This window comes from Onychostoma macrolepis, chromosome 14, assembly GCF_012432095.1.
Source record: "Onychostoma macrolepis isolate SWU-2019 chromosome 14, ASM1243209v1, whole genome shotgun sequence".
In the NCBI taxonomy this organism is placed as follows: Eukaryota; Metazoa; Chordata; class Actinopteri; order Cypriniformes; family Cyprinidae; genus Onychostoma; species Onychostoma macrolepis.
In genome coordinates, this window is record NC_081168.1 from 13,438,881 (window position 1) to 13,465,218 (window position 26,338).

Sequence of the window (26,338 nt, forward strand, 5' to 3'; positions counted from 1 at the left end):
TTTCAGTTAGCCTTCAGGTTAACAAAGCGTTACCTGGTTAAGAAAAGCTCTTATTCAAAACTAATCGTTGAATAATATATTAGAATAACCCAGTGTTTTGATCAGGATTTTGTTTATTTATTTGGTTGAAAAACATCAGGGACAATCATTTTGAGCAATAGGTAGCCTATGCCATCATGCAAATTTATCTCAAATCACACACCAAAAAAATAAATAAATAAATAAAAAAGTATAAATGGGCAAAAAAGAAACGGATTTATATATTTTTTAAAAAAGTAATAAAATTTCACCAAAAAAAAAAAAAAAGGTAGGCATCTTCTGTAAAAACAGATTCAAGGATAAATACAATGGATGCAATATATTTCATGATAAACCATCTTGATTATCTATGAGACTGATTCATTCTGGTTATGTAAGTTATAATACAAAAATCTTTTAGGACTTTTTTCAGGATAGACCTTTTTGAATAGATGTCCCATTTTTAGTATAGGCTAATTCCTTCTCAATCGTTTCTCAATAATATCTTAATAGAATTACAATACAAAGTATACATATTTTTATAAAAATTGCCTCAAAAAATCTTTACAAAAGGTATTGATAATGACGATCTAGCCATTACAAAACTGTAACTTCTGTTTGCAGACATTGATAGCAGACTTCTGTTTGGGTAAAAGACGTCGATAAGTGGTTCACAGCATGTCATTCATCCATCCATTTCTTCATAGATCTTCATTCTTCTTTTTCATTATTATCCTGAAGCCATGTCCTGTTCCTGTCGGGCTTTGAGAGCCAAAATTGCTTTTCGGTAAAGGTCTATTAGGAAACAGGCAAATTAAATGTTTTAAATTAGTCTACTTTTCTACAGATCAGGGCTGTCTGTGTTCAGCAAATGTTTTGGTTTCTTTTATTGTTTTAATATCAATGTAGAAAAATGATTTCCAATAAATATAAAGTTTATATATAAAATTCCTCCCACAATGCCTAAATTTACCCCAAGAGCAGCCATGATCAAAATGGATAGTGTTATAGAGGTCACTGATCCTTACCGAAAGTAGTTGAAAGATCAACAGGCTGTGCATAAACTGCTGGAACTTCCTCTGTGTTTATCTTGTTCTTTCGTTTTACTTTAACTGTCTTCTTTTTTCTCATTCTTTCCTCTTTTCCTGTGAATAATAGTTTAAAAGCATGAAAGGAAATAGGATGCAGTAGTTCAGTTTTAATGACACTAAAGTTTCAATACCTCTAGAGGGTCTAGAGACCTCACTGTTGGCGGACTCCGGTAAACCTGAGTTCTCCTCTTTTACTTTGGCTTTGCGTTTAATTTTCCTTCGTTTGGGAGGCAGTAATGCACTGCTGGCTTTATCTTTCTGGCTGTTGTGGTCCTGTTCTGCTTCATGTCCTTCTGTCTCCTCCACCTCGTCTTCATTTACTCCTCTGCTTGGACTCCCCTTCTTAATTTTAACCTTCACCTTCTTTTTGCTTAGTTTCTTTTTTAAAGAGTTCTCCTACAATGCCAAAGGGTAAATCAATAAGTGAAGTCAATTAAACAACAGTACAGTTTTGTTAAAAATTCCATGATAAAGATATTTAACCTTATTTAGAATATTTTTGATTGGTTGCAGAGTCCCATTTTTCCTTTCAGTTTCATTGTGCTGTTCTTGACGGATATCGGTTTTGCTTGTACGTGTTCTGCAAGACAAGATGAGTTGCATAAATCTTATATACAAATTAGATAATACGATGAATGCAAATGTTCGAACGTTTGGGCCAGTTAGAATTTTTTCTTATTCAGAAAGAATGAATAATAAAATGTCATTAAGAAAAGTGACTTATGTTGTTACAAAAATATATATATATATATATATATATATATTAAATAGATGCTCTTCTTTTGAGCTTTCTATTCTTATTTACAATACAAACCGAATTCCGGACATGTTGGGACATTTTTTTAACATTTGAATAAAATTAAAACTAAAAGACTTTCAAATCACATGAGCCAATATTTTGTTCACAATAGAGCATAGAGAACATAAAAGTTTAAAATTTCTCTGTTTAAACATTTATGCACTAAATAAGCTTGTTTCAAATGTGATGCCTGCTACAGGTCTCAAAAAAGTTGGCATGGGGGCAACAAAGGGCTGAAAAAGCAAGAAATTTTGAAAAGATTCAGCTGAGAGAACATCTAGCAACTAATTAAGTTAATTGATATCAGGTCTGTAACATGATTAGCTATAAAAGGGATGTCTTAGAGAGACAGAGTCTCTCAGAAGTAAAGATGGGCAGAGGCTCTCCAATCTGTGAAAGAGTGCATAAAAAGACTGTGGAATACTTTAAAAACAACGTTCCTCAACGTCAAATTGCAAAGGCTTTGCAAATCTCATCATCTACAGTGCATAACATCATCAAAAGATTCAGAGAAACTGGAGAAGTTTCTGTGTGTAAGGGACAAGGCCGAAGACCTTTGTTGGATGCCTGTGGTCTTCGGGCCCTCAGAAGACACTGTATCACTCATCGGCATGATTCTGTCATCGATATTACTAAATGGGCCCAGGAATACTTCCAGAAACCACTGTCGGTAAACAGTGCCGTGTCCTCAGGGCTAAAGAAGAGGGAGACCTTCCAGCGTGATCTCAGCGTTCAGTTCAAAAGCCAGCATCTCTGATGGTATGGGGGTGCACAAGTGTATACGGTATGGGCAGCTTGCATGTTTTGGAAGGCACTATGAATGCTGAAAAAGGTTTTAGAGCAACATATGCTCCCCTCCAGAAGATGTATATTTCAGCAGGACAATGCAAAACCACATACTGCAGCTATTACAACAGCATGGCTTCGTAGCAGAAGAGTCCGGGTGCTGAATTAGCCTGCCTGCAGTCCAGATCTTTCACCTGTAGAGAACATTTGGCACATCATTAAACAAAAAATACGTTAAAGACTACCATGAACTCTTCAGCAGCTGGAAACCTATATCAGGCAAGAATGGGACCAAATTCCAACACCAAAACTCCAGAAACTCATCATAACCTCGATGCCCAGACGTCTTCAAACTGTTTGAAAAGAAGAGGAGATGCTACACCATGGTAAACATGCCCCCGTCCCAACTATTTTGAGACCTGTAGTAGGCATCAAATTTGAAATTAGCTCACTTTGTGCATAAAATTGTAAACTTTTTTTAGTTTAAACATTTGTTATGTTATCTATACTCTATTGTGAATAAAATGTTGGCTCATGTGATTTGAAAGTCTTTTAGTTTTAATTTTATTCAAATTAAAAAAAAAAACATCCCAACATTTCCGGAATTCGGGTTGTAGATTATATACTGTATAATGTAAAAAAGCAGCACAACTGTTTTCAGAATTGATAAAAAATAAATGTTTCTTGAACACCAAATCAGCATATCAGACTGAATTCTTAAGGAACGTGTGACACCAAATGTCAAGCCACAAAACAATAAACTCTCCAATCAGGCTTCAATCTCTTTGTGAAGCCAAACACCCAGAAACTCTTACAATGCAAATGTCATGCCGCAAGACAATAAACTCTCTAATCAGACAAGAAGATCTGAGAAAAAGACCATTTGATCATCGGTCCATTCACCCATCCTTCCCCCTCATGGTACTGGTCACTGAAAGTTGACAAAGAAATGCCAAGAACCCAAGTTGCTACTCTTACATAAAATATTTACTATATCTTAAGAATGAATGATCTTAACCTTTTCATGTTTGGTATAATTTTAAAGGTCTCTGTGCGATTGGTAAAATGGTCTCAATTTCACAGTAGTCACTTGTATTATGAGAAATATTGAAAACTTAAGTTAACTCTGTGCTTCTGTTGTGGACGGTCTCCTTTCAAAACCTGATAAAAATTGCTCTATAGGTGTGACCATTTGGGGCACGAGAACAGCTCCTACTGAGGTTTCTCATCCCCCATACAAAGATCTAATCTGTTTTGGGGCAGATAATTAATGTTTATGGCCCTTTTGTTCTGGTAGTGTTTAAGGGAAAGTTGCAAATCAGTCAGGGCGATTTGTAGCCAGATCAGCCCATAGTGTGGAGGGTATTTAATATGTTCCATACTATGTTATCTTCTTCTTGAAGCCAGGTAAACATTTTATTCTTCGATTCATCTTTGAACAACTGATGTTATGTATTTCTTATTTTTGAATTGGCTTCTTATTGTTTTATTATGTAATTGGCACAATACGTTTACCTGACTAATAATAAATTGTTATATTTGATTTATTCTGATCTCTTCTGAAATCATTTTTTCCTAGTAGATTAATGGTAGGGGCATTTCCGCAAATCTGCGTTCAGGACAGATCACACCAAAGCACTAATGGATGAGCCATGGGGAGCACCATGAAGGAGACTTTGGATTTCTGACTGTCGCTGGCTTAACACGGTGTAGCTCTCGTGGTTATAGGAAAAAATACACTTTTTGTTATGAGTATGCAGGCGCAGCTCACTTAAAGGTATTATAACACTCTGCACCCTCTGAGTAATTTCAGAACAGACGAGTTTGTGTCCGTGGATTCACTAAAAAAAAAAAAAAAAATCGTCCCGAAGTGTAATTCCTATGCGGTACCTGGTCCCTAATGAACGAATAATTGAAAGTATGGGATTTTCGGGAATAATCAAATATCTAAATTAATGTACAATCGACATCTGTGATCAGTTTAATTATAAATATTGTCTAAATTTAATGATCACTTGAAATTGGAGTCAGATCAAGCACGGAGTTAGACTAAAATTGAAACTAGATCCTGATAAATTCAGAAGCGCAAGTAAAAGACCGAATACGCATTAAACCTTCGACCGGGCCGCTGGATTCCGTTGTTTGGACTAGCGGGCGCATCCTTTACACCATCACAAGAATTACATTTTAAATATATATTAAATCAGAAACAGATATTTTAAAGTGCAATAATATTTCATAATATTATTGTTTAACTGTATCAAATAAATGTAGCATTGGTGAGCATAAGAGACTTTTTTAATCAAACATTTAAAAATCGTACTGATCCCAAACTTTAGAATGGTAGTTTAAATACATATTATCTTATATAAAACGCATCCCTTACTTTTCCTCTTTAGCTTTGTTCCGGCTCTTCTCTATTTTTCCTCTCCTTTCTTTTTCTTCTGGCCCTAATGGTCGCCTCCCGTCTCTCATCACACGGGCACAGAGGTCAGGGTAGTCCAGGCACACGGCTCGCAGTAGCCATCTGAGACCTCGCAGAGTTTTCCTGTCTGACCAACGACGCAGGTCCATTGAGGCAGAACATGGCTCCTGTAGATTAAGAACAAACTGCTCAAAACACACTGTAATAAAGCTACTGGTAACCGGTCAGAATGTTGCCATAAACATTAACATGGCATATTGTCAGTTCCTTTACTCTGGAGGTTTATTTTATGTTTTGAATACATCACAATTGTATCACAGTACTCACAATGTGGCAAAGGGAACGGCTCTGGTTGACCAGCCTCTCTAGAGAGAGAATTTCAATGAGCTCATTTCCCAGCAGTGCATTCATTTTGTCCTGTTTATTTGCCAGCCTGTTATGAGATATAGATAGAGATGTCCAAAATAAGCTGGATTGCAGGCAAAATTCTAATAGTTGCCTATTAGACACACTGAAGATAGTACTGATATTTTAACCTGAATTTTATATCGATTTCAAAAACTGAATAGTTTGGAGCATTGTCAAAGAAAATCATTTAAAAAAAATATTATATGATTTATAATAATAAACTGATATATTTTCATCAGAAAGATGATTTAATAATAATAATAGCAGTTGCAAACAGGGGTATCTTACACAAGAAGAGGTTTTCCTGCTACTCTTGGGTGCTTCAGTAAGTCCACCAGAGCTTCTTTGACCTCTTTCATTCGTTGTCGGTCACTGGAATCCATCACAAAGATGATGCCGTGAGCTTCACCGTAATGTTCTCTCCAGGACCCCCGAACCTCAGGAGCCCCTCCCATATCCAGTATGTTAACCAAGTAGTTCTCCACCCTTAATTCAGTGCGGACACATCCATGAGTGGGACCTACATCTCCAGGGGGCACTGAATAAAGTTACATAACATTAAAACTCAGCAAAATGCAGTCAATTTAGCAAATCTCTCACTGATGTACTTTAACATTTATTAAAATTACCTCTCAACATCCCTCTGACACAAGATGTTTTTCCAGCCTTGTCCAAACCAATCACTAGAACCGTGATCTTCCTATAAAATTTTCAAACAGGGATATTTAATATGTGGCATTTGTTGATAATAGGCTGACCCCTATTAAAAATCATATAGAATTGTATAGGATTTGCTTGGCTGACAGGTACCTCAGTGGTTGCTGGAATTTGGAGACCCAGCTGCAGCAATTGCTCATGAGGTTGAACATGTTGACCTGAGGAGGAGAGCACCAGGGAGAGCACCATCGTCTCCTTAACTCATACCTGAGAGCAGACAACGGGGGTACATACATGTAAACCTCAGCTGTTGTGTCTTGCACAGGAATTAACCTTAAGCATTAAGGATTCATTAGTTACTTGAATTTCTGACACCCACACCATCCCCTTAATACCTATAATGCTTGAAAAGCAAATACAAAATATGGTCAAATATAGGATTAGTTTTGAGATAGCCAAATAAGTAAATATTTATATTTAAGTATTTTATTTATATTTTAAAATGTACTTTATTTAAAAAAAAAAAAAAAAAAAGTGTTTAAATACTTAAAAATATTTTAAATATTTTTTAAACATTTACTTTTGTAGACCCGTTTCATTTTACAACCCCCCCCCCCAAAAAAAATAAACAAGACAACACAGACAATCAAAAAAAGTAGAAACTCTTAATTTTACAGCCAAATAAAGGTGCATAATAAACAGCAAAAAAGTAAACACACTTCATGTTACAATAAAACAATAAAAAACGAAACATCTAGCCTTCTTTTCATACTTAAGAATCCGCATAAGCCAACATTTTGCAGCATTTAACCCACATTGTCATGGCTTTAAGAGATGAAAACACTGCAAAAGAGCTGATTAGGTTTTGTTTTTGAGCCAAATAGCAGAATCAGCTCTTCCATGGCAAAATAACCTGCTCATATTCAAATAGCAGCTGCCTGTCCAGTGCAGACACACAGTAATCTAATTACATTTACAGGTGTCTGAGTTGTAGGAAGGTTTGCAATTTTAGTACTTGGTCCATCACTGTACATCTGTTCAGTCCCATAAGCCTTTAAAGTGTAGTCTGAGTCAATTACACTGTTCTCATTTTGAACACCTGACCCCTTTATCCAAGCAGCATGCGCTGCTGTAGCCCACCAAACACTCTCTATGTTTGTAAATGTAAAATAATTTTAAACATTTTTCTACATAACAAAACTTCCCAACTGACACCTTACACATAACTAAGGATGCTACAACTGTTTTAAGTTTTAAACTGCATATTTGACTACGGATACAAGACATCAACATGTTAGTGTGGATTATAAATACAGACTTTAAACTGTTTATAGGACCAAAAAAACTAAATTTAAGAGCATTTGGAGACCACTATAATTCAGTGCAGTTCTCTCACACGTGATCATAAACATTAATGAGTATACAGACATATGCAGAGACATAATACAGCACATCACATATATAGAGTTCATGTACAGTCAATAAAAAAAAATTATATATATATTACTCACAGTAGTATGTCAGACTCCATGCGTTTTTGTTTGTCTCTCCAGAGACATTTTGCACAAGTCTGCTAAAAACTAATCAGGCTCTACTTATTCCTCTAATCCTGTCACCTCATGTGGGAGGAGCTTAGTAGGAAAGCCATCACATCCTTACAACCAATCACATAGGAGACAGGTGACGGCTGCCATTCTGCATGGTTTAACTGGGCTAAATGTAGACATCTGCCAGCTTAATATAAGCTAAATATATGTAAACACCCAAACAAATATTTAGAGTTTAGTTATATGAAAAGTTTATAGACATCTGCTTTGAGGTAAATGAGAAATAGTTTATCTACTACTCAGTCTAATGCGTATTACTGTGTGGAGCAGCATAGTGTGCTGTCATCCTGTTGTTTGCACACCAATTGCAGATAAATAATCCAAGTGACGCAGACTCACTTGTACGTGCTTCTGAAATCTCCATCTTCAGAAGACTACTGCTTCTGCCTACGCTCTAAAAAATTCTGGGTTGTTTCAACCCAACTTTGTGTAAAATATAGACTAACCCAACTGCTGCAAAAGTTGGGTTAGTCCATATTTTACCCAAAGTTGGGTAATATATTCACAGAGTTCAAATCAACATCAAATTGGACCATTTTTATTTTTATGGAATATTGCAGTGTATTCTGCAGTGAATATTGCAATTGTAACTTATTTATCCGTGCACATCACAATTTTTTTCATTTATGGGATCTCTTAATCTTTAATCAAAAACATTAACTTTCTCTTCTCCTTGTAACATCGCTTCTGTGATGACGAGTGTATCGACGACACAAGAGCTGGCCAATAATTCATCCTGTCCAGCTACCTGTCACTCATATGAGATCACAGCAATTAGCAGACAACAACGATCCAATTAAATCCTAATGGACAAAATGTAGTTCCGCCCTACATTTTTTCTTTCTGTTTTAAGAAGCTGTATATGTCACAACAGGGAAGAAAAGACGATCTCAACTTTCGTTTCATGCTGATTTTAACACTTCAGAAAACTAGTGCTTGTTAAAGCCCATTCACACCAAGGACGATAATGACAACTATAAAATTTGAATTCATTCCAGAGTTATAATGATAGCTGCACAGAGGAACAATCATTGCAATCACTTTCAGAATGATTTTTTGTCCTGGTGATGAATGATAAAAATATTGACAGCCAATTAGAATCCACCCGACTTTAAAGAGCTTAAGCATTTAACAGCTGCGCTCACTTATAATAAACACAGTAATATTGTGAGTTGGGGTGGACACCAAAATAAATATCGTTATAGTTATGTTTATAGTTATTGTTATTGGTGTGAATGGGCTTTTAGCCTGATTTTTTTTTACATTAAAATTCATAAGCACACAGTATTCAAAAAGTATTTAAATGTCTTTGCATTACATAAAATATCTAACCAAGTAGCATTTGCAAAGAAATGAAACCAACTAACTTTACTTTTCTTTCTTTTTTAATAATTACTTGACCAACCCATTCCATTGTCATTTTTGGTCAATTTATTTAAGTCAATGTTTTCATCACATTAAAATTTTTTTCAAATGAAAGCCACTTAGTTTGATATTTTAAGTGTAGCAAATACTTTTCTGAGCCATTGAATATGGTCAATTATACATTTTACAGGAATTTTAACAGCATCACTGCATAACAGTCAATTTCAGACCAAACTTCAGTGACCTCACCATGACTATCTTTACTATGCGTATAATTCATGTCAGGTAGGCTGTAATTATGATAATAACATGCAGTTTCGGGCTCAACCCACATCAAAGTCTGCATCTGTCTCTGTCACAAGATTCCAAGTCAAAGGTTGTTCTAAGAGCAGTACACAAACTGCGCTGAATCTCAACCTATATCTAAATCAACTACATTTGAATAAACAAATATGTGACATAGGTGTTAGAAAAGATTATCTGCACTGATCACTTCCTGTTTTATCTGCTACTTTTCATTTTCCAAGAATTTTAGAATTACAGTCGAGAACACATGTTCACAGCTGATAGAGTCACTGGGAGGGTCTGATAAGCTGCAGCATTGAGTTTCCTGAGGTGCATGACATACTTTTGACCACCAGAGGTCCAATTCAAGACATTTGTTTTTCTGTTCAGTCATTTCAGGATCTACACTGAAAACAAATTTGGTGGTGAAACAAGTTTTCACTCAATTACAAAGAAACAGCAAATAATATTCATTTTGAAAGTAGAAAGACTGAAATAGTATTTTCTCATACTCCAATAATCTTAATTTAGAACTTCAAAAAAGGCGTGCAGCATCCACCTCTAACAATTCGAGTGATTCTCTGAAAGATCAAATTACTGAAGGTAGTTTCTTCCACTTAAAACCGGATGTGAAGCAACTTCCGTAACAAAACAAATGCAACATCCTCTTTACTTCTCTCTAGTCTGATCTGATTAAGTAATTATTGGCAGGCGCTTACTTCATCTGCTGACTAAACTCATGTGGAGCCTTGAGTGCAGGCACAACCCCCTGTCAGCTGGCCATGACACAAATGGAAACAGCTCAGTGACTATGTTGCCTGTCCTTACAGCGGCTCATTTACAGTGAACCCGATTCCATTAATCACAGGCTGGACAACTGCACATACCACATTATCTAAGATCCAAGAATTCCACAAGCTCATGTATTTTACTAATCACTGCATTATCCAGTGATTCACTGGGCATTTGAGAGCTGACAGAGAAGGCCATATGCATTTGTTTTCTGATCATGGCTAGTTCAGTTTGGGACAAGGCGTCTGTGGGGGTGGGAATGCAGAGCAACAGCAACAGCACTACTGTGTGTGTATCTCTCATCTCATGTAGTAAAGATATTCAACTGACATGCTAAATCTCTATACTGAAAATTAGATTTGAAAAAAAATCAAATTAAAAATAATACGCAGGTGCTTTCAAATAGCCATTGTTAGTGTTTTACGATGTGGCTGCCAAAAGGCAATGGCTGTTTGCAATGGGAGTATTTACAAGGGTGGTTTATGGCCATGTGAGGCCCCTGGGACACCAGACACTTTGGAGGGTCTCTCTTGAATTGTAATGTCTAAATAAAGGCACAAGTACATAGCAGCAGTTGTGAGAATAAACACACCACGTGTGTAATGTATTTCAAAAGCAACACCAATGTATCACGACTTGTATAAAACATCAAAGCTGCAATAAGGAGACAATATTTCTAATTTCTAAATTCATTGCTAATGTTCACTGCTACAAATTCAAGCAGTGTTAGTCTGTGTATCAGTTTTACAACTGCAGTAGTTTGATTCTGGGTGTCAGGCCACAGTGGGACTCTCAATTCAAGGCCCCTGCGATCATAGACCCATTGGCCAGGTAAGTAATGCGTCCTTGACTGTACAAATGTAATATGTAGAGTTGGACAGATGCAAAGCTAAAGCTGTTTTCTCATGAACAAACTGAACGTACAAAAGCAATCATTGTTTGCACTATGGTTTAAGCAGAAATCAAGGCATTCAAGCTTTATACCAGTGGTTTTCAATCCTGTTCCTCAGGACCCACTGCTCTGCACATTTTGCATGTCTCCCTTATCTGACACACTCATTTAAATTCATGGAGCACTTTCCTAATGAGCTGATAATCTAAATCAGGTGTGTAAATTAGGGAGACATGCAAAATGTGCAGAGCTGTGGGTCCCCAGGAACAAGTTTGAAAACCACTGCTTTATACATTTTTATCTTGTGTTTCAGGAACAGTTGATCCTGTATTAGCATGATTACTAAAGAACATTACAGAAAAAGAGTGTCTATTACTTGTATAACAGTACAACAGGTTATATATAAAAAACAATGGATACTTACATTTTTGAAAAGCATCAGATGTTGTTGAACTGATGATCATCTTTGCTCTGGTGATAAAATAATAATAAAAAAAAATCATTAAGATACACAAGACAAGCAAAATACTGTATATTATTAATTACATATTTTTCCAAGTGTTTTTTATGAGGTTAAAATTAAAATATGGACTTCTAAATGTAAAAATAAAAAATTTAAAAAAAGCCCTCATATAGGTGATAATGTGCTTAAATTGTTTCAAGAAGGAAAATTGTATGCATAATTTACACACAAAAAAAAAAAAAAAAAAATTCTGACAGTGGTGTGGCCACTTAGCTAAGCAAGTTAATTTCTTAAGTTAAGTATATTTGTACTGCTTTCTTCTTTTGTTATAAGTCCATAAATCTCTTTCAAATCCTCTCTGCCATCCTCTGACCTTGCATTTCATGCAAATCAATAGACAACCAAAAATGCTTATATTAAGGCCTCTTTATAGGAATTAATTTCACGTTTCTTAATTTGCTGCCATCAGTTTGCTCTCTCATTCAGTTGCAGTGAAAAGGAGATATATAACATAAAACAAATCTACCAATGCAGTGCAAAGATGGTTCACAAATCTTGAATCAACTTTGGTTAACCACTATATCCTCTGTGCACTAGGACCCGGGGGATTCCAGCAGGGCAGCCAGAGACAGTGCAGGTTTTCAGTCACTGGACACACCTGGCTTTCTGATCGCAGACAATTCCGTTGAAAGTCTGTTTGCGAAATGGAAACGGTTTAATTGATCTACGTTGGCGGCATCGTGATGTCTAGATGGGTACGTAACATACTTCAAAACACACAACATCACTTCATACTATATACTTATGTGACTTTCCTTAACAGAACTGCATATGTGGCAGTGTGCATGTGAGCCGAGTTGACATAAATGCCCCACGCAGACGGTTGATTTGAGACCCGCATCACCGACGATGACTTTTCACAAACAATGGCATGAACGCTACGCGGATCGAGCCATATAAAGAGCACGAGAAGTAACGATAGAAGATGGAAAACAACAAGCCGACCGAGCATGACATCACGGAGGTGGTGGCGCAGCAGTCCGCCGCGAACCCGAGTGAGAACGGCGTCGTGATGGTGATCAACCACGGAAAAGTCCATCCACCCTTCAGCGTGCTGTGGACTACCGTCCTGTACTGCGCGGAGTTCATATGTGCCTCGGTGCTCAGCAGCATGTACCATAAGTCCGACGACGTTGTGTGGATGGGGCTGACTATTACATTCATGCTGGTTCCGTCGGTTCTGACCCAGCTCACGCTGACATTCGTGCACCGGGACCTGGGGAGAGACCGACCCCTTGTGCTCTTCATGCATCTGCTTCAGATGGGGCCTATTATAAGGTATGAGCGTCAGTGAGATGACACTTGATGATCACATGACTACAATATTGACAAACACACAAGGGCCAACATACATCACCATGTTTATCCACACTGGTGTAAATGTTTATTTTAAAAAATCAGTTTCAATCTGGGATACAAAAAGCTATTGAACATTTCCACCGTTATTGGCCAAGAATTACAGATAGTCCATTGAACACACATTGACCTTTCGTGGCAGTGTGTTCTGGGTTCATACTGTCACACTATATGAGGTAAGGTGTTACAATAGAAACTGACATTAATAGCAGTATCAAAGTTTTCAGCTATAGCTAGAATTTAATTAAATGGTTATGAAATACAAAATGTGACCCTAGACCACAAAACCAGTTATAAGGGTCATTTTTATTAAAATTGAGATTTATACAGCTGGATAAATAAGCTTTCCATTGATGTATGGTTTGTTAGGATAGGAACATTTTGGGCTGAGATACAACTATTTGAAAATCTGGAATCTTAAGGGTCCAAAAAAATCTAAATATTGAGGAAAATCACCTTTAAAATGGTCCAAATGAAGTTCTTGGCAATGCATATTTTTAATCAAAAATTAAGTTTTGATATATTTTCGGTTGGACATTTACAAAATATCTTCATGGGACATGATGTTTACTTAATATACTAATGATTTTTGGCAAAAAAATTGTAATATTGACCCATACAATGCTTTGTTGGATATTGCTACATGTATACCCATGCTACATATGACTGGTTTTGTGGTCCAGGGTCACAAATAATTACTAAAATTGCTAAAATGTAAACCGTAATATATAAGCAAACAAAATTATTATTTGGCCTTCCCCTAAGTAATTTTCTCGTATGTACAGGAACTGTAGTTTGGACCTGATATGTATATGGTATCTATATGGTATCTATATACCTATCGTTCTATATACTAGCGTTCAATTGTTTGGGGTCAGTTATATTTTTTTGAAAGAAATACATTTATTCTGCCAGGATGCATAAAATTAATCAAAAGTGACGGTTAAAACACGTATATTTAGAATTTTCTATTTATCAAGAATCCTGAATAAAATGTATCACAGTTTCTAGAAAAATATTAAGCAGCACAACTGTTTTCAACACTGATTATAATAATAAATGTTTATTTAGAGGGGCTGTTACAAAGTCAGGTTTTCCATAGATTACAATTAATTAAATTACATTTTAAAATATATATTTTTTAAACTGTATGGCTGTGTATTTATATAGCACCGTTCAAAAAAGGGCAAACTAATAACATATATAAATTGTGCCTATGTATTTTTTTTCTTGACAACATTTTATTTTGTATATTTTAAATTTTAAATCATTTTTTAATGAATGAGGTGATTCAACAGTGAAATAAAAGCATCCAAAAGGACCTAGTATAACTAGACCTCTTTCAGTATTGTTTAAAACCAACACCAGGATTCAGTTCAAGTATGTTGTTGTTGTTTTTTGGTTAGTACTAAATTTCCACCCATCTGTATTATTTTATAATTTGATAACTTCACTATTATCCTAATATGTGGAAAAATCACAATACTTAAGTAATGATCAAGAATGAGTTGATGTATTCACACTTTTGACTGGTAAACGGCAGTTTTGAGAGTTCAGTTTTTAAGTACTGTGAATCTTTACCCCAGAAGTTTCCAATTCCGAAATGCCAGACAAGCTTAGTAATAGGTCAAGTCTCAACACGTAACAAAACTACAACTGCTGGAACTTTATTTATACATATTCCTACAGTATGTTATGAAATTACATGAGTCAGTGTTCTTAAGAATGTTCAGAGTTAAAACCACTACTGAAAATTTTGGGTGTCTCCCAACAAATATTTTAGATACAGTACTCCCCTTGCTTCTGGCATCCATGTTTCAAATTTCAAAATGTGTTCAGTCTTGTTCAGCAAACATTGACATGTTTTCCAGGTTATTAAGGTGGAGTCTGGGTAGTTTAGGAGATAAGTGAAAGTAAAATCACAGCAGGATTCAATCTTATTGGTTGGAATTGAAGTCTAAGGGTGTGTGTTGCCACACATAAACAAAACGACCATAATTTCTCAGTCTACCGTCAGTTATTGTACTCTGTTAATACTGTTATCTAGGAATATGTGGCAGGTTACAGAAGGACAGGTACTATCTAGGTCGTGGTCATAGAGTATTCAAATATCTTCAAAGCTGTTGATTATACAGCAGAAATCAATGTCAATCTTACGACTAATGTAAACAACAGATTTATATTCTCAGCAGTGTACAGCTCTTGCTTTTTTGTAATTAAAAATTATGTTTCCAATCATCCTATGCCAAAGTGCTAAGCTGTTTATATTAAAAATGCATTAGCTTATAATTTCTTACCAAAGAAATAGCATGTGGTTTGGGATTTAGCCTTCAGATCTGCCATAGCTTCATATCAACTTGAAATTCAAAGACAAATTCAAAGTTTTTAAGTTTATTTTTACAAAATACTGACCTGTGATTGACTGTGTACACTATAGACGACATGGCACATCCATTTCTCTGCTTACTGTCAAGTCTGAACAAAAAAAACAACAACAAAAATAGAGGAAAAGGAGGGAATGCAGTGTGCAGGTCCAATTTGTGGACTAAGTCCTTCTTTGGTATACTGTGCCGAGATCAGTAAGCAGTCAGTAGACTGTAAGAAAAGATGAGGGTAAGGGTCACCTCTATAAATATCTGACAGTGTAAAAATCATTCTCTTGAAGAGGAAATGTCTCATCTTCCTGTTTATCATCTCATTGTATTTCTTGAGAGAAGAGCTATTGAAGAATGATTCTTTTTGAAGTGACTGGATTTCTGAGAATGTTTTTTTTTTTTTTCTCCTGTTGGTATTTGGCATACAGTTCTACATGGTTCTCACATTTGTTAGGGTTTACCAAATTTGGGCTGCAAACACAAAAGTGGAGAGAAAGTAATCCCACTGTATGCTTTGGCTAGAAGCATCTGCCATTGGCGAGTATTAAATATCAAGATTAAAATAGCCACCTTCATCATCTCCTTATATAATAACAGGGCCTGTAGTTGCTGTGCAGAAACCAAAGACTGTCTTTAGTAATCATTTTACCAAGCTCTTATAACAGGCTCTGGTTTCTTTGTGCAGCACAGGTCAAGCGTTCTAATATGGCAGACAGCTCTGACTTTATTAGATTACAAGTGACTAGGGGTGACCCGAATAGTCGACGATTTGATGCTTCGTTAGAAGAAGCCTGATTCGACTCCTAATCTCACAGTCGAATATTCGCGGGGTGTTATGATCGTGCCATTTTAGCTATATGGGGGTGCTCAATGTCTGATTTCACATAGAACTACCGGTTTTCTCCCAATAAGTTAATATACAGCCTATTAAGATAACGCTGTAAATACGAATCTGAAAATAAATAAGCTTTAAATAAATATTTTAACGTGCGTGAATAAATCCAACCACCCCTATAGATTTAAGCAGAGGTGGAAAGTAACGAATTACATTTACTTGCGTTACTGTAATTGAGTAGCTTTTTTGTGTACTTCTACTTTTTAAAGTAATTTTTAAAATCTGTAATTTTACTTAAGTATATTTTGTTTGAAGTATTGTACTTCGCTACATTTTAAAACACATTAATTACGGAGTTAAAAAAAAAAAAATCGCTCCCTGGAAACTACTGCAGTAATGGGCAGGAGAACAAACTGGCGCTAAAATCAGAAAAAGACAAAGACGGACAAGACAGGCGTTAATGGTGCAAACCCAGCTGAAAACCAAACCCCGTCGTATTCTGCTGAAGTTGAACTCGAAGGAAATGAAGTGAACCCCTGGCCATGTTTATGCACTATTGTGCAGTGTAAACTGTTTGCCTAGGGAGACCAAACTAGCAGCTTATAAATATCGACATCAACCCTTCGCAAGCATGTGGAGGTAAGTATAAATACTTGCATCATTGCATTGGTGGTTAAAATGAAGCTTTGGCAGTTTAGCAAAAGGTTTTGCACAAATTAGCCAAAAAGACAGTGGTGCAAGGGTATGCGATTTATCGTCTGTGATAATATCGTAATTGTTGTTCTAACGATGTGCAATTTGACATTATCAGTATTTAGCCAAAAACCAAACAAAACACTCCTACAGAGTGCCTTGAAGTCTAGTAGACCAGTGTGCGCGCGCATTTAGACTGCGTTCTTTCACTGCGTGATTCAGTCTGTTAAAATGCATTTAAAATGATCACGGAATATTTATATCATTTCATATAGTACATCAATATCACACGAAGAGTGCCGTTTTTCTCCAAAAATCAGCATGATTACATATAGATTTTTCTTCTTCATTACAACAGTTCAATAAACAAGAAGTTAATTAAGAGACTTGCGTTTTAGACGCCATATTGCCTGTTTTAGCTCTATTTCGATAACAAAAATAACCCCAAACACAGCCACAGCACTATTTTGCGTCTCTGAGCAACATGAGGGTGTTTCGTTCCTGAATTAATCAACTGTTTAAATGATTCGGTTCAGTCTCAATGACTCACTTATTAACAGTTACTTTAAAAAAAAATATAATTTCAAATGAGTATTCAACATTTTATGTGTTATATATCAAAACATTATTTCTGCATTTGTAACTGCAGGTTAAATGCATTCATGTCCTGCATTAAACTGTGTAAATACATCTAAATGCCACTTCAGATGAAGCTTCTGTGTTTCCTTTGCATTGCAAAGATGAATTTTGCTGATATTGATTTAATTTGCCTGGTAACAGCCCAAATGTCTTATTATTCTAAATAACTGATTCCTTTAATTAAAAACAACTAGTTTGAGATTTATAGGCCTATCCCAGGGGTGTCAAACTCGCTTCCTGGAGGGCCGCAGCCCTAACGAGTTTAGTTCCAACCCTGCTCCAACACACATACCATGTAGTTTTCAAATAAGCCTAAATGATTAGATTAGCTGGATCAGATGTATTTAATTAGGGTTATATCTATACTGTGTAGGGCTGTGGCCCTCCAGGAACTGAGTTTGACACCCACTGTTAACAAGTAATTTTTACTCGGAGTTCATTTTAAATGAGCTACTTTTTACTTTTACTTGAGTAGATTTTTAGACTGGTACTTTTACTTGTACTTAAGTAAAATTTAATTAATGTAATGGTACTTTTACTTGAGTAAAACATTTTCATACTCTTTCCACCTCTGGATTTAAGTTTCACTTTCCATAATCTGTGACCCGATCAGGTAGGGTACAAGTGAACATTTCAGCCTGTTTATACATATATTGTGTATTATTTATCTCGTATAGGAGAGTTGCGGTAAAGCGCTTTATTGTAGTAGGCTACATCTCGTCAGCGCGCAGCGAGAGCAGTACAAACAACAATGCAGAATGTTAATGACTGGGACTCTCATATACGTAACATTATAACGAGAACACTATTATAATAACGCTGTGAATTTTTAGAGTTTAGTTACCGTGTTTCTGCACGTTGTTGCATGAACAACGCGTCCACAACAAGAGTTCATTCAGAGCCGCGCAGACACGTTCATGCATTTGGGGCATTTTGTGCAGATAGCCTATAAGTCGTAATATTAACGTTATGTTGTATAAATAACGAAGCGTATTCTATATGAGATAAATGATAAATTAAAAACCTGCTATCAAATGCTTCATTCTATGGTCATCTTTAGGGCGCGCAGCTCAAAACAGAAATCCAGAACATTAATAAATGTCATATAGGCTACATAAAGTTATAATGAGAGCACTATTGTAAAAAAATGTTTTTTGATTTCTTAGGGTTTTGCTGACATTTAATGTTAACTATCTTTTAATCAAAACATAAAAAATTATTTTTGCATCTGTGAGGCGTCCGTTACACATTTTCCCTGTGTGTTAAAGTCAGTAATTATGACTGTCCAATGTCTGACTTGACTCTTGGTAATGTATTTTGGCCCCGCCCCCAAACATATGATTTGACTATCAGTCGACTATTGGCAAGATTTGAAAATTCCGGTTTGACTATAAAAATCCTTAGTCGGGGACACCCCTACAAGTGACCCACACTTTGTAGATGCCATAATGTTGTGCATCATATTATGCTATAGAAAGCTTTAAACAGCTTATTATTATTATTTCTAGGTGCTCTGGATGGATGAAAAGTAAAAAGCCATGCTAAACTAGTATATTTTTCTGTTTCTTATACAACTTTACAAGCACACAAAATGGTGTCATGTTAAACGAACTCTGACAATCGCACACATTAATGTGTTTGGGTTGTAGACTTAATTTACATGTTTTTGAATAAACATGGCCACTCACACAGACTGGAACAGCCTCTTCTGCATGCTGTGCAGCTAAGTGTTGAAATTCTTGCTCAAAGCATCCTTCTCATTTCACAGCAAAAGAGGTGACATTTGCTGTGATAAAAAGAGAGGAAGCCATTTATGTTCTTTTATAGTTAAGGCTAGGGTTTGATTTGAAGTGTCACATGATCATGTGATCTGGCACCTGATGCTTTACATGCAGCAGTTGAGTAGGAGTGCCTACTGCAAACCACATACATAGAAGTGTAATAAACTCACACATTATAATCACACAATTAGTGTGAATTACCGTGAAATGCATAGTTCACCCACAAAACAAAACTCTGGGATCTTTTATTTACCCTCTGTACAACCTTCAGACCTGTACAACATTTTTTCTTCTGTGGAACCCAAAAGATAATATTTTCATAATATTGGTAACCAAACAGTTTTGGTTGGAATTGTCTTATGTTGTATGGAGAGCTTCTTTTATGTTCCATTAGACACAAAAAATAAGATTTGGATCAATGATCAAATGACAGTTTTTTTTCATTTTTGGGTGAAGTATCGCTTTAAGAATATAGCTGTTATGTTTTGTGATCATATTTAGTGAGCCACATTCAATGAATTTATACAAACACATGAAAGCATTGCGTAAATGGTTCCATAAAATAAAAATAAGATTACAATCAAAGTTCACACATCCAGCAGGCCAAAAGCTCAATGTGTAAAATTACATGGTACATGCATAATACAGATCTGATGACAGTTCAGCATAAACAGTTACCAAAAGTGAGTCATCTAACACTTCAGAAGTGTATGTTGGATGATTTTTGTCTTTTATGACTAGTCCCACAATGTTCCAGAAAGCACAAGAAAAAAAAAAAAGCATGCAAAATTAGTGCAAAAACTTATCTGTACTAACTAAACCAATGTTTCATAATTAATGATAGAACTTCTAAAATTTACCTGACCTAAATATTTACCAAAATATTAATGATAGTGAAAGTAAATAGTACAACAATAATTAGCACCATAGAATTGATGCAATTTTTTTTTTAAACCATTATGCATTTTTTTTCAAAAGAGCTGCATTTATTTGAAGTAGAATTCTTTTGTTATATTATAAATGCCTTTACTGTGACATTTGTTCATTTAAATGCATCCTTACTGAATAAAAGTATTAATTTTTTTTTAAATCATTTTGAACACTAGTGTATACATAATTTTATTAAATCATATTTGTTTATAAACATCATAGTTCACAGCAGTGTTGACTTGTTTTCAGTGATTGTAATAATGTTAAGCATGTTCACTCGTGCTAAAGTCAATTTGATTGCAGTTTAAAGGCAATGCTTTATTCAAATTAAAAGTGAAATGCTGTGTTCATGCAGGACATGCAAACACTACAGTTGTGAATTTTTCACATGGATTGCACACTTCTCATATTTCAGCACTGCAAGCTGATAAACTGGTTTGAAATGGTTCGATCTCTAAGATTTTGCTGCCACCTTGTGGAAACCAAGTGTATGAGTAGTGAAAGTCTGTTTTGTTTGCTCAAATTGGTTAATTATTTTAGAATTAAACGTTTTTATTACTTTTTTGGTTTTGTTTTGTTTATAAATCAGTTGCCATGCTCTCCATTGTAATCCATTGTAAGCAGTAAAATCAGTTTTTTAGTATCTGCCTGATTCCTTTTTCCTTTCAGGTGCATTGAAGCTCTTCTTGTTTACTGTCAGGCGGGAAAAAAGGAGGAACCATATGTTACCATTTCAAGAAAGATCAAGCTAAAGCATGGCAGAGGCTTAGGCCCAGCCTTCGAATGTGAGATCGGACATTCAGAACGCAAACTAGCTGTCCACCGCAATGCCTTCAAACGCACAGCTGTCATCCAGGCTTTCCTAGGCTCCACTCCACAGCTCACTCTACAGCTCTATGCCACCATTCAGGAAAAATATGTCCTTCCCACACGGCGTAAGTCTGAATTCTTTACTAGATACCAAATGTAATATTGGAAACACTTTACAATAAGATCCCGTGAAACAATGGTAGTTAACTAACATGAAAGGAGTAGTTTACCTTAAAATGAAAATTACATGAAAACGTACTTGCCATCAGGCCGTCCAAGGTGTAAATGAGTGGTTATTTTTTTTTGTTGTTCATTGGTACAGATTTCACATCAGATTTCAGCTCATTTACACCTTGGATGGCCTGAGAGTGAGTCAATTTTCAGCTAATTTACATTTTTGGGTGAACTATTGCTTTTAACAAACAATGAGCATTACATTTGTTACAATGTTTATTATTCTTGTTAACATTGTTAGCTGAGGTCCATTATATAATATTTCCCGATACAACATTTGATTTTAATAATGTATTGGTAAATGCTCAAAAGTAACGTTCTAAGATTAATAAATGCTTTAGAAGTATTTTTTCTTGTTACACATTAGGGTTGTGAAGGTGAGGAAATTTTCCCACCAGTTAATCGATGTTACATCACTCGATTCAGCATCAATTATAAAGTACATCAAAGTCCCTTAGCCTATATATATTAGTGCTGTCAAAAGATTAATCGCATCCAAAATAAAGGTTTTTGTTTACATAATATATGTGTGTGTGAACTCTGTAAATTTATGTATTCATAAATACACTCACATCCATGTAAAAATATGTTGGAATTATACAGAAAATATTTATATATAATATATAAATTAAAAAAAAAAAAAAAAATATATATATATATATACACACACACACACACACACACACACACACACACATACATGCACGTGTGTATTTATATAAATAATAAATAAACAGTACACAATGCAAACAAAATTTTTTATTTTGGATGCAATAATCATTTGACAGCACTAATTTATATATATATATATATTTTATGGTAACACTTTACAATAAGGTGTCATTTATTAACATTATGTAATGTATTAACTGACATGAACAAACAATGAACAATGCATTTATTACAATATTTATTAATCTTTGTTAATGTTAGTTAATGAAAATACAGTTGTTTATTCATGTTAGTTCACAGTGCATTAACTAACGTTAACAAACACAACTTGTGATTTTAATAATGCATTAGTGAATGCTGAAATTAACGTTAACTAAGATTAATAAATGCTGTAGAAGTATTGTTCATTCTTAGTTCATGTTTACTAATGTTGTTAACTAATGTACCTTATTGTAAAGTGTTACCATATATATATATATATATATATATATGTGTGTGTGTGTATATCATAGAACTTTTAATAACAAAACGAATAAAAGTACACCATGCTATATGCCTAATATAAAATAACCAATAAGTTACACAAAGTGTAAATGGGAATAGGCAAGGCTACAAAACTGAAAATCAGCAAACATTGTGGAACCAAATAAATAAGAAACGAATAAGAAATGCAAAACAAATAAGAAAGCTTGGAGGCACAGCATAAACCTTGATGTAAAATAAAATAAAATAAATAAATTACACAAAGTTTAAATAAAGTAAAATTCAGCAAACACTGTGAAACCAAATAAATAAATAAAACGAATGTTTAAAAAAACTTCCAAAATCAACTTGGATAAATGGCAAAAGTCAACAGGCCTTTCAAAATCCAAAATATTGCCAAACAGGCATTTGGTTTCGAAACTCTTCCGCCACTCTTTCTCACCTCACTCTTCTTGTCGGTCAGCTCGACTCCCTCTCCTCACGTGAGAAATAAAACCTGACTCTTGCTCCTGATCTGTGATGCGACGTTGCCTTGAGCAGCCGCGTTCAGTTTGTAATTGTAGTGTCTTTTCTCCAACTGAACTAAATGATTTTTATTAAAAAATCAAAACGACGGAAGGGGGCGGTGCCACGGTGGGCAAGTGGTGTAACCGGTGTTGCAGCTTAACACCTGTATAACATCAATACCGACTATTGCAGCAAGCCTGTTACACATTACATACATACTACAGAAATAACAGTACATTTTTAATAATTATATAACGCCATTAATCCTAAATGTTTATTCATTTTACTCAATCCTCACTATTTTAAGAAGGACACCTAAAAATGAAATGTGACCATATTTTTCATTGTTTCTTAATGAAGTTAACAAATGGAACCTCATTGTAAAGTTACATTTTTATTTTCTGTATTTTTACACTAACGCTCGTCCTGTTTGTGTTTACAGTTGCCCTGATGATCATTTCCATGATATCGATCGTATACGGAGCTTTAGTTTGCAGTGTTCTGGCCATACAGATCAAGTACGATGACTACAAAGTGCGAATGAAGCCTATTGCCTACCTGTGCATGATCCTCTGGCGAGGGTTAGAGATCGCCACACGGATCACCACCTTGGTGCTCTTCAGCACAACACTCACGGTCTGGGTGGTCCTGGTGGGCCTGACCAACCTGTTCATCTTCTTCTTCCAGCCATGGGTTGAGTTCTGGGCCAGGAAGGCATCACTGCCTGAGAACGTAGAGAAGAACTTCAGTAAACTTGGCACCACCGTGGTGCTCTGCATGGTCACATTTCTCTACGCCTGCATCAATATTTTCTGCTGGTCCGCCGTGCAGCTGGACCTGTCCGACCACGACCTGGTGGAGAAACAGCCTCGCTGGAGAAGCTTGGCTGTCTACTACACCCTGCGCTTCATGGAGAATGTGACCCTCATGATATTGTGGTACTACTTCAAGTCAGACTTCTATGAATACATATGCACGCCGCTGCTGGTGGTGCAACTTATCGTGTGCTACGGCCTGGCTGTAATCTTCATGCTGATCTTCCATCAGTTCTGCCATCCGTGCCGCAGACTTTTTCACTACAATGTCGAGGACTGTCTACGTTGCTCTTGCTGCTGGAAGAAAAAGCAATCGCAGCCACCTGAAAACCATGCACAGGGTCCTCAAGAACATACACCTCCTGATCTCACGAATTACCTGACAGATCGAGAAACTGATATTGTGGATGATTTCATGGAGGCAGCATGAAAAGCATCTGCTGTTTTGTTAATGTAGCGCTGTTTGGGGCCATGCGAGGCATATTTGCACATATCCTGACTCGGGAGTATTACATTGAGATGATGAACTATGCTATAGCTACTGTAATTAGTGAAGGAACAATTGATTTTATATGGTCCTAAAAGCTTCAGGAAATTTGTGTTTTATGCCATTTGGAGCTGTTCTTCAAAAAGAAGGTGTAGAGCACGATAACCTTATGTTGGTGTGGAGAGGGTAGCTCATCATTTATTAATTGTAGAGCGCTGACCTATTTCTTTTTATTGGCCATTGAAGACCAAAGAATGCCCCCGGTTGAGTTATACTGTGATGATTAACAAAGGCAGCTTTCAGTAGAGAGCTGCATGGCTAGTCTGTGGGCCAGGTGTGTGGGAATCTTGCCAATTTTGGAGGAATGAAACTGGTAAAGTTTTGGCACCTGTTGCACTAACATTTTCCAGGGTACCGTGACTCAAGCCAAAGAGCCTTCTGAACTGTTCTTAAGTTTGCTTCAACAGCCCTGTGCTTTTTTTAAACCTTTAGATTTGGAGAGTCTTCTTTAATGATGTAAGCTGAACTCTCATTTGCCTTAATATTGTGTGAGTGAAATTTTGTGCCTGAATACACTAATGTCCTTCATTTTTTCACTGTAAAAAGAGATGTCTGTTTGTTTATTTTGTATGGAAATATTTTTGCGTGTGATTTTTGCCTGAGTTATGTGCCTCTTTACTACTGAGTTGGATAATGATAATGTTATATGAATAAAGATGCCATAAATATCTGAATTGTGCCTGATAATCATGATTCTGATCTAAAGCATGCCTTTACAAAAGTGTTAGGCTCTTAATATAAAGATTTTAAGATGAACCACATGAAAAACATTTTCAGAACCTACATCAAATTTAAAATCAAAGCAAAGGCATTAACCTCCTGAGACCCCGTGTCCTCATATGAGGATATTATATTTTAGTGAACTTCTCTACATGGCAGTTTTAAGTGTAGATGTCCTGTTCAGAGCACAATACATTCAGGGCTTTTCAGAGATACTAAATGTTTGGATGTCTCACCATGACCACTCCCTCTCCTTGGTCTTCAATGGCTGACATTAATTTAGTGATCATATGTAACACCCTTCTTATGGAAATATAATATTTGTTAATTATCATTTAAATCTGACTCATTTTTAAACTGTTTGTCATAAATCAACATCTCAGGAAAATGTTATGGGGTTTCAAATCAAAATATGAATTTCTGTTAGGAAACAGGACGTTGATTTCATACATGTCCTCAATTGAGGACACTGGGACTAAAAGCATGTTTATTATGCATTTTGGGAGACATAACAAAAGAATAGGGAAAGAAATTATATTTCAATATTCTTATGAAATATTATATATTATGAAAATCTTGTCAATTATTACTCTTATTACACTTCTTTTTTCATTACATGTTGCCCCAAAAACACATTAATATGCAAATTAGATACAGTTTATAGATACTTTGTATATAATGGGAAAACCCATTTATGGTCATTTTACATAAAGAAAAATGGTACATCAAATCATTATTTTATAACTGAGAATAATCTTTATTCAAAGTTTGGTATAAAAAAAAAATCCTGAAACCTAAATATGTATTGGTGATTTAAGAAAAGAAAAAAATAATTGTTTTTGGTACGTTAATTCATATATTTTTATTTTTTAATTGAGTCCCATGCTGTAATTTAAAAATTATATATATATATATAATTTATTTATTTTTAAATTATTATTATTATTTTTTTTTTTTACTTTTTCTAAACAATTAGGAGGTTAAACTACATAATATACATATCTACAGCTAAATACTTTTTTTTTTTTTTTTACAATTCAATAATTTGGAAGGAAAATATGCTAAGATCCCCCAACCGTTTCATTTTCTATATTATTTATACATACATGTGATAAATAAAATTAATATTATTAATATAAATAATAATACAAATGGTGCTTTTTATATTATATACGTTCTAAAATCTTTTTTTTTTTTTTTTTAATGAATGTCAAACAGCTTAATGGCATAGTGGCGCAATTTGCCTTAAACTGGGAAAATTGGTTGACAATTTATATAACTGTTGAAACGGCC

At 35.3% G+C, this 26,338-nt stretch overlaps 2 protein-coding genes across 4 annotated transcripts; one reads left to right on the forward strand and one right to left on the reverse strand.

Moving 5' to 3' along the window:
• Window positions 1-213: 213 nt before the first annotated feature.
• On the reverse strand, window positions 214-12,890 carry arl13a (ADP-ribosylation factor-like 13A). 3 transcript variants are annotated; one of them, XM_058798140.1, is made up of 11 exons: window positions 12,766-12,890; window positions 11,550-11,596; window positions 6,338-6,451; window positions 6,157-6,227; window positions 5,816-6,065; window positions 5,447-5,552; window positions 5,081-5,286; window positions 1,593-1,689; window positions 1,241-1,505; window positions 1,047-1,163; window positions 214-813 (listed from the first exon to the last, which is right to left on the reverse strand). In XM_058798140.1, coding segments are annotated over exons 2-11 (1,293 nt in total). In that variant the 5' UTR covers window positions 11,552-11,596; window positions 12,766-12,890; the 3' UTR covers window positions 214-748. The 3 variants fall into 3 exon arrangements, with proteins under 3 accessions (XP_058654123.1, XP_058654124.1, XP_058654125.1); XM_058798141.1 differs by lacking the exon at window positions 12,766-12,890 and adding an exon at window positions 12,115-12,245; XM_058798142.1 differs by lacking the exon at window positions 12,766-12,890 and adding an exon at window positions 11,962-12,057.
• On the forward strand, window positions 12,204-24,999 carry xkrx (XK related X-linked). Its single transcript, XM_058798139.1, has 4 exons — window positions 12,204-12,343; window positions 12,412-12,926; window positions 20,927-21,192; window positions 23,406-24,999. Exons 2-4 carry the CDS (start codon window positions 12,574-12,576, stop codon window positions 24,206-24,208), a joined length of 1,422 nt encoding a protein of 473 aa, XP_058654122.1. The 5' UTR covers window positions 12,204-12,343; window positions 12,412-12,573; the 3' UTR covers window positions 24,209-24,999.
• Window positions 25,000-26,338: the final 1,339 nt, after the last annotated feature.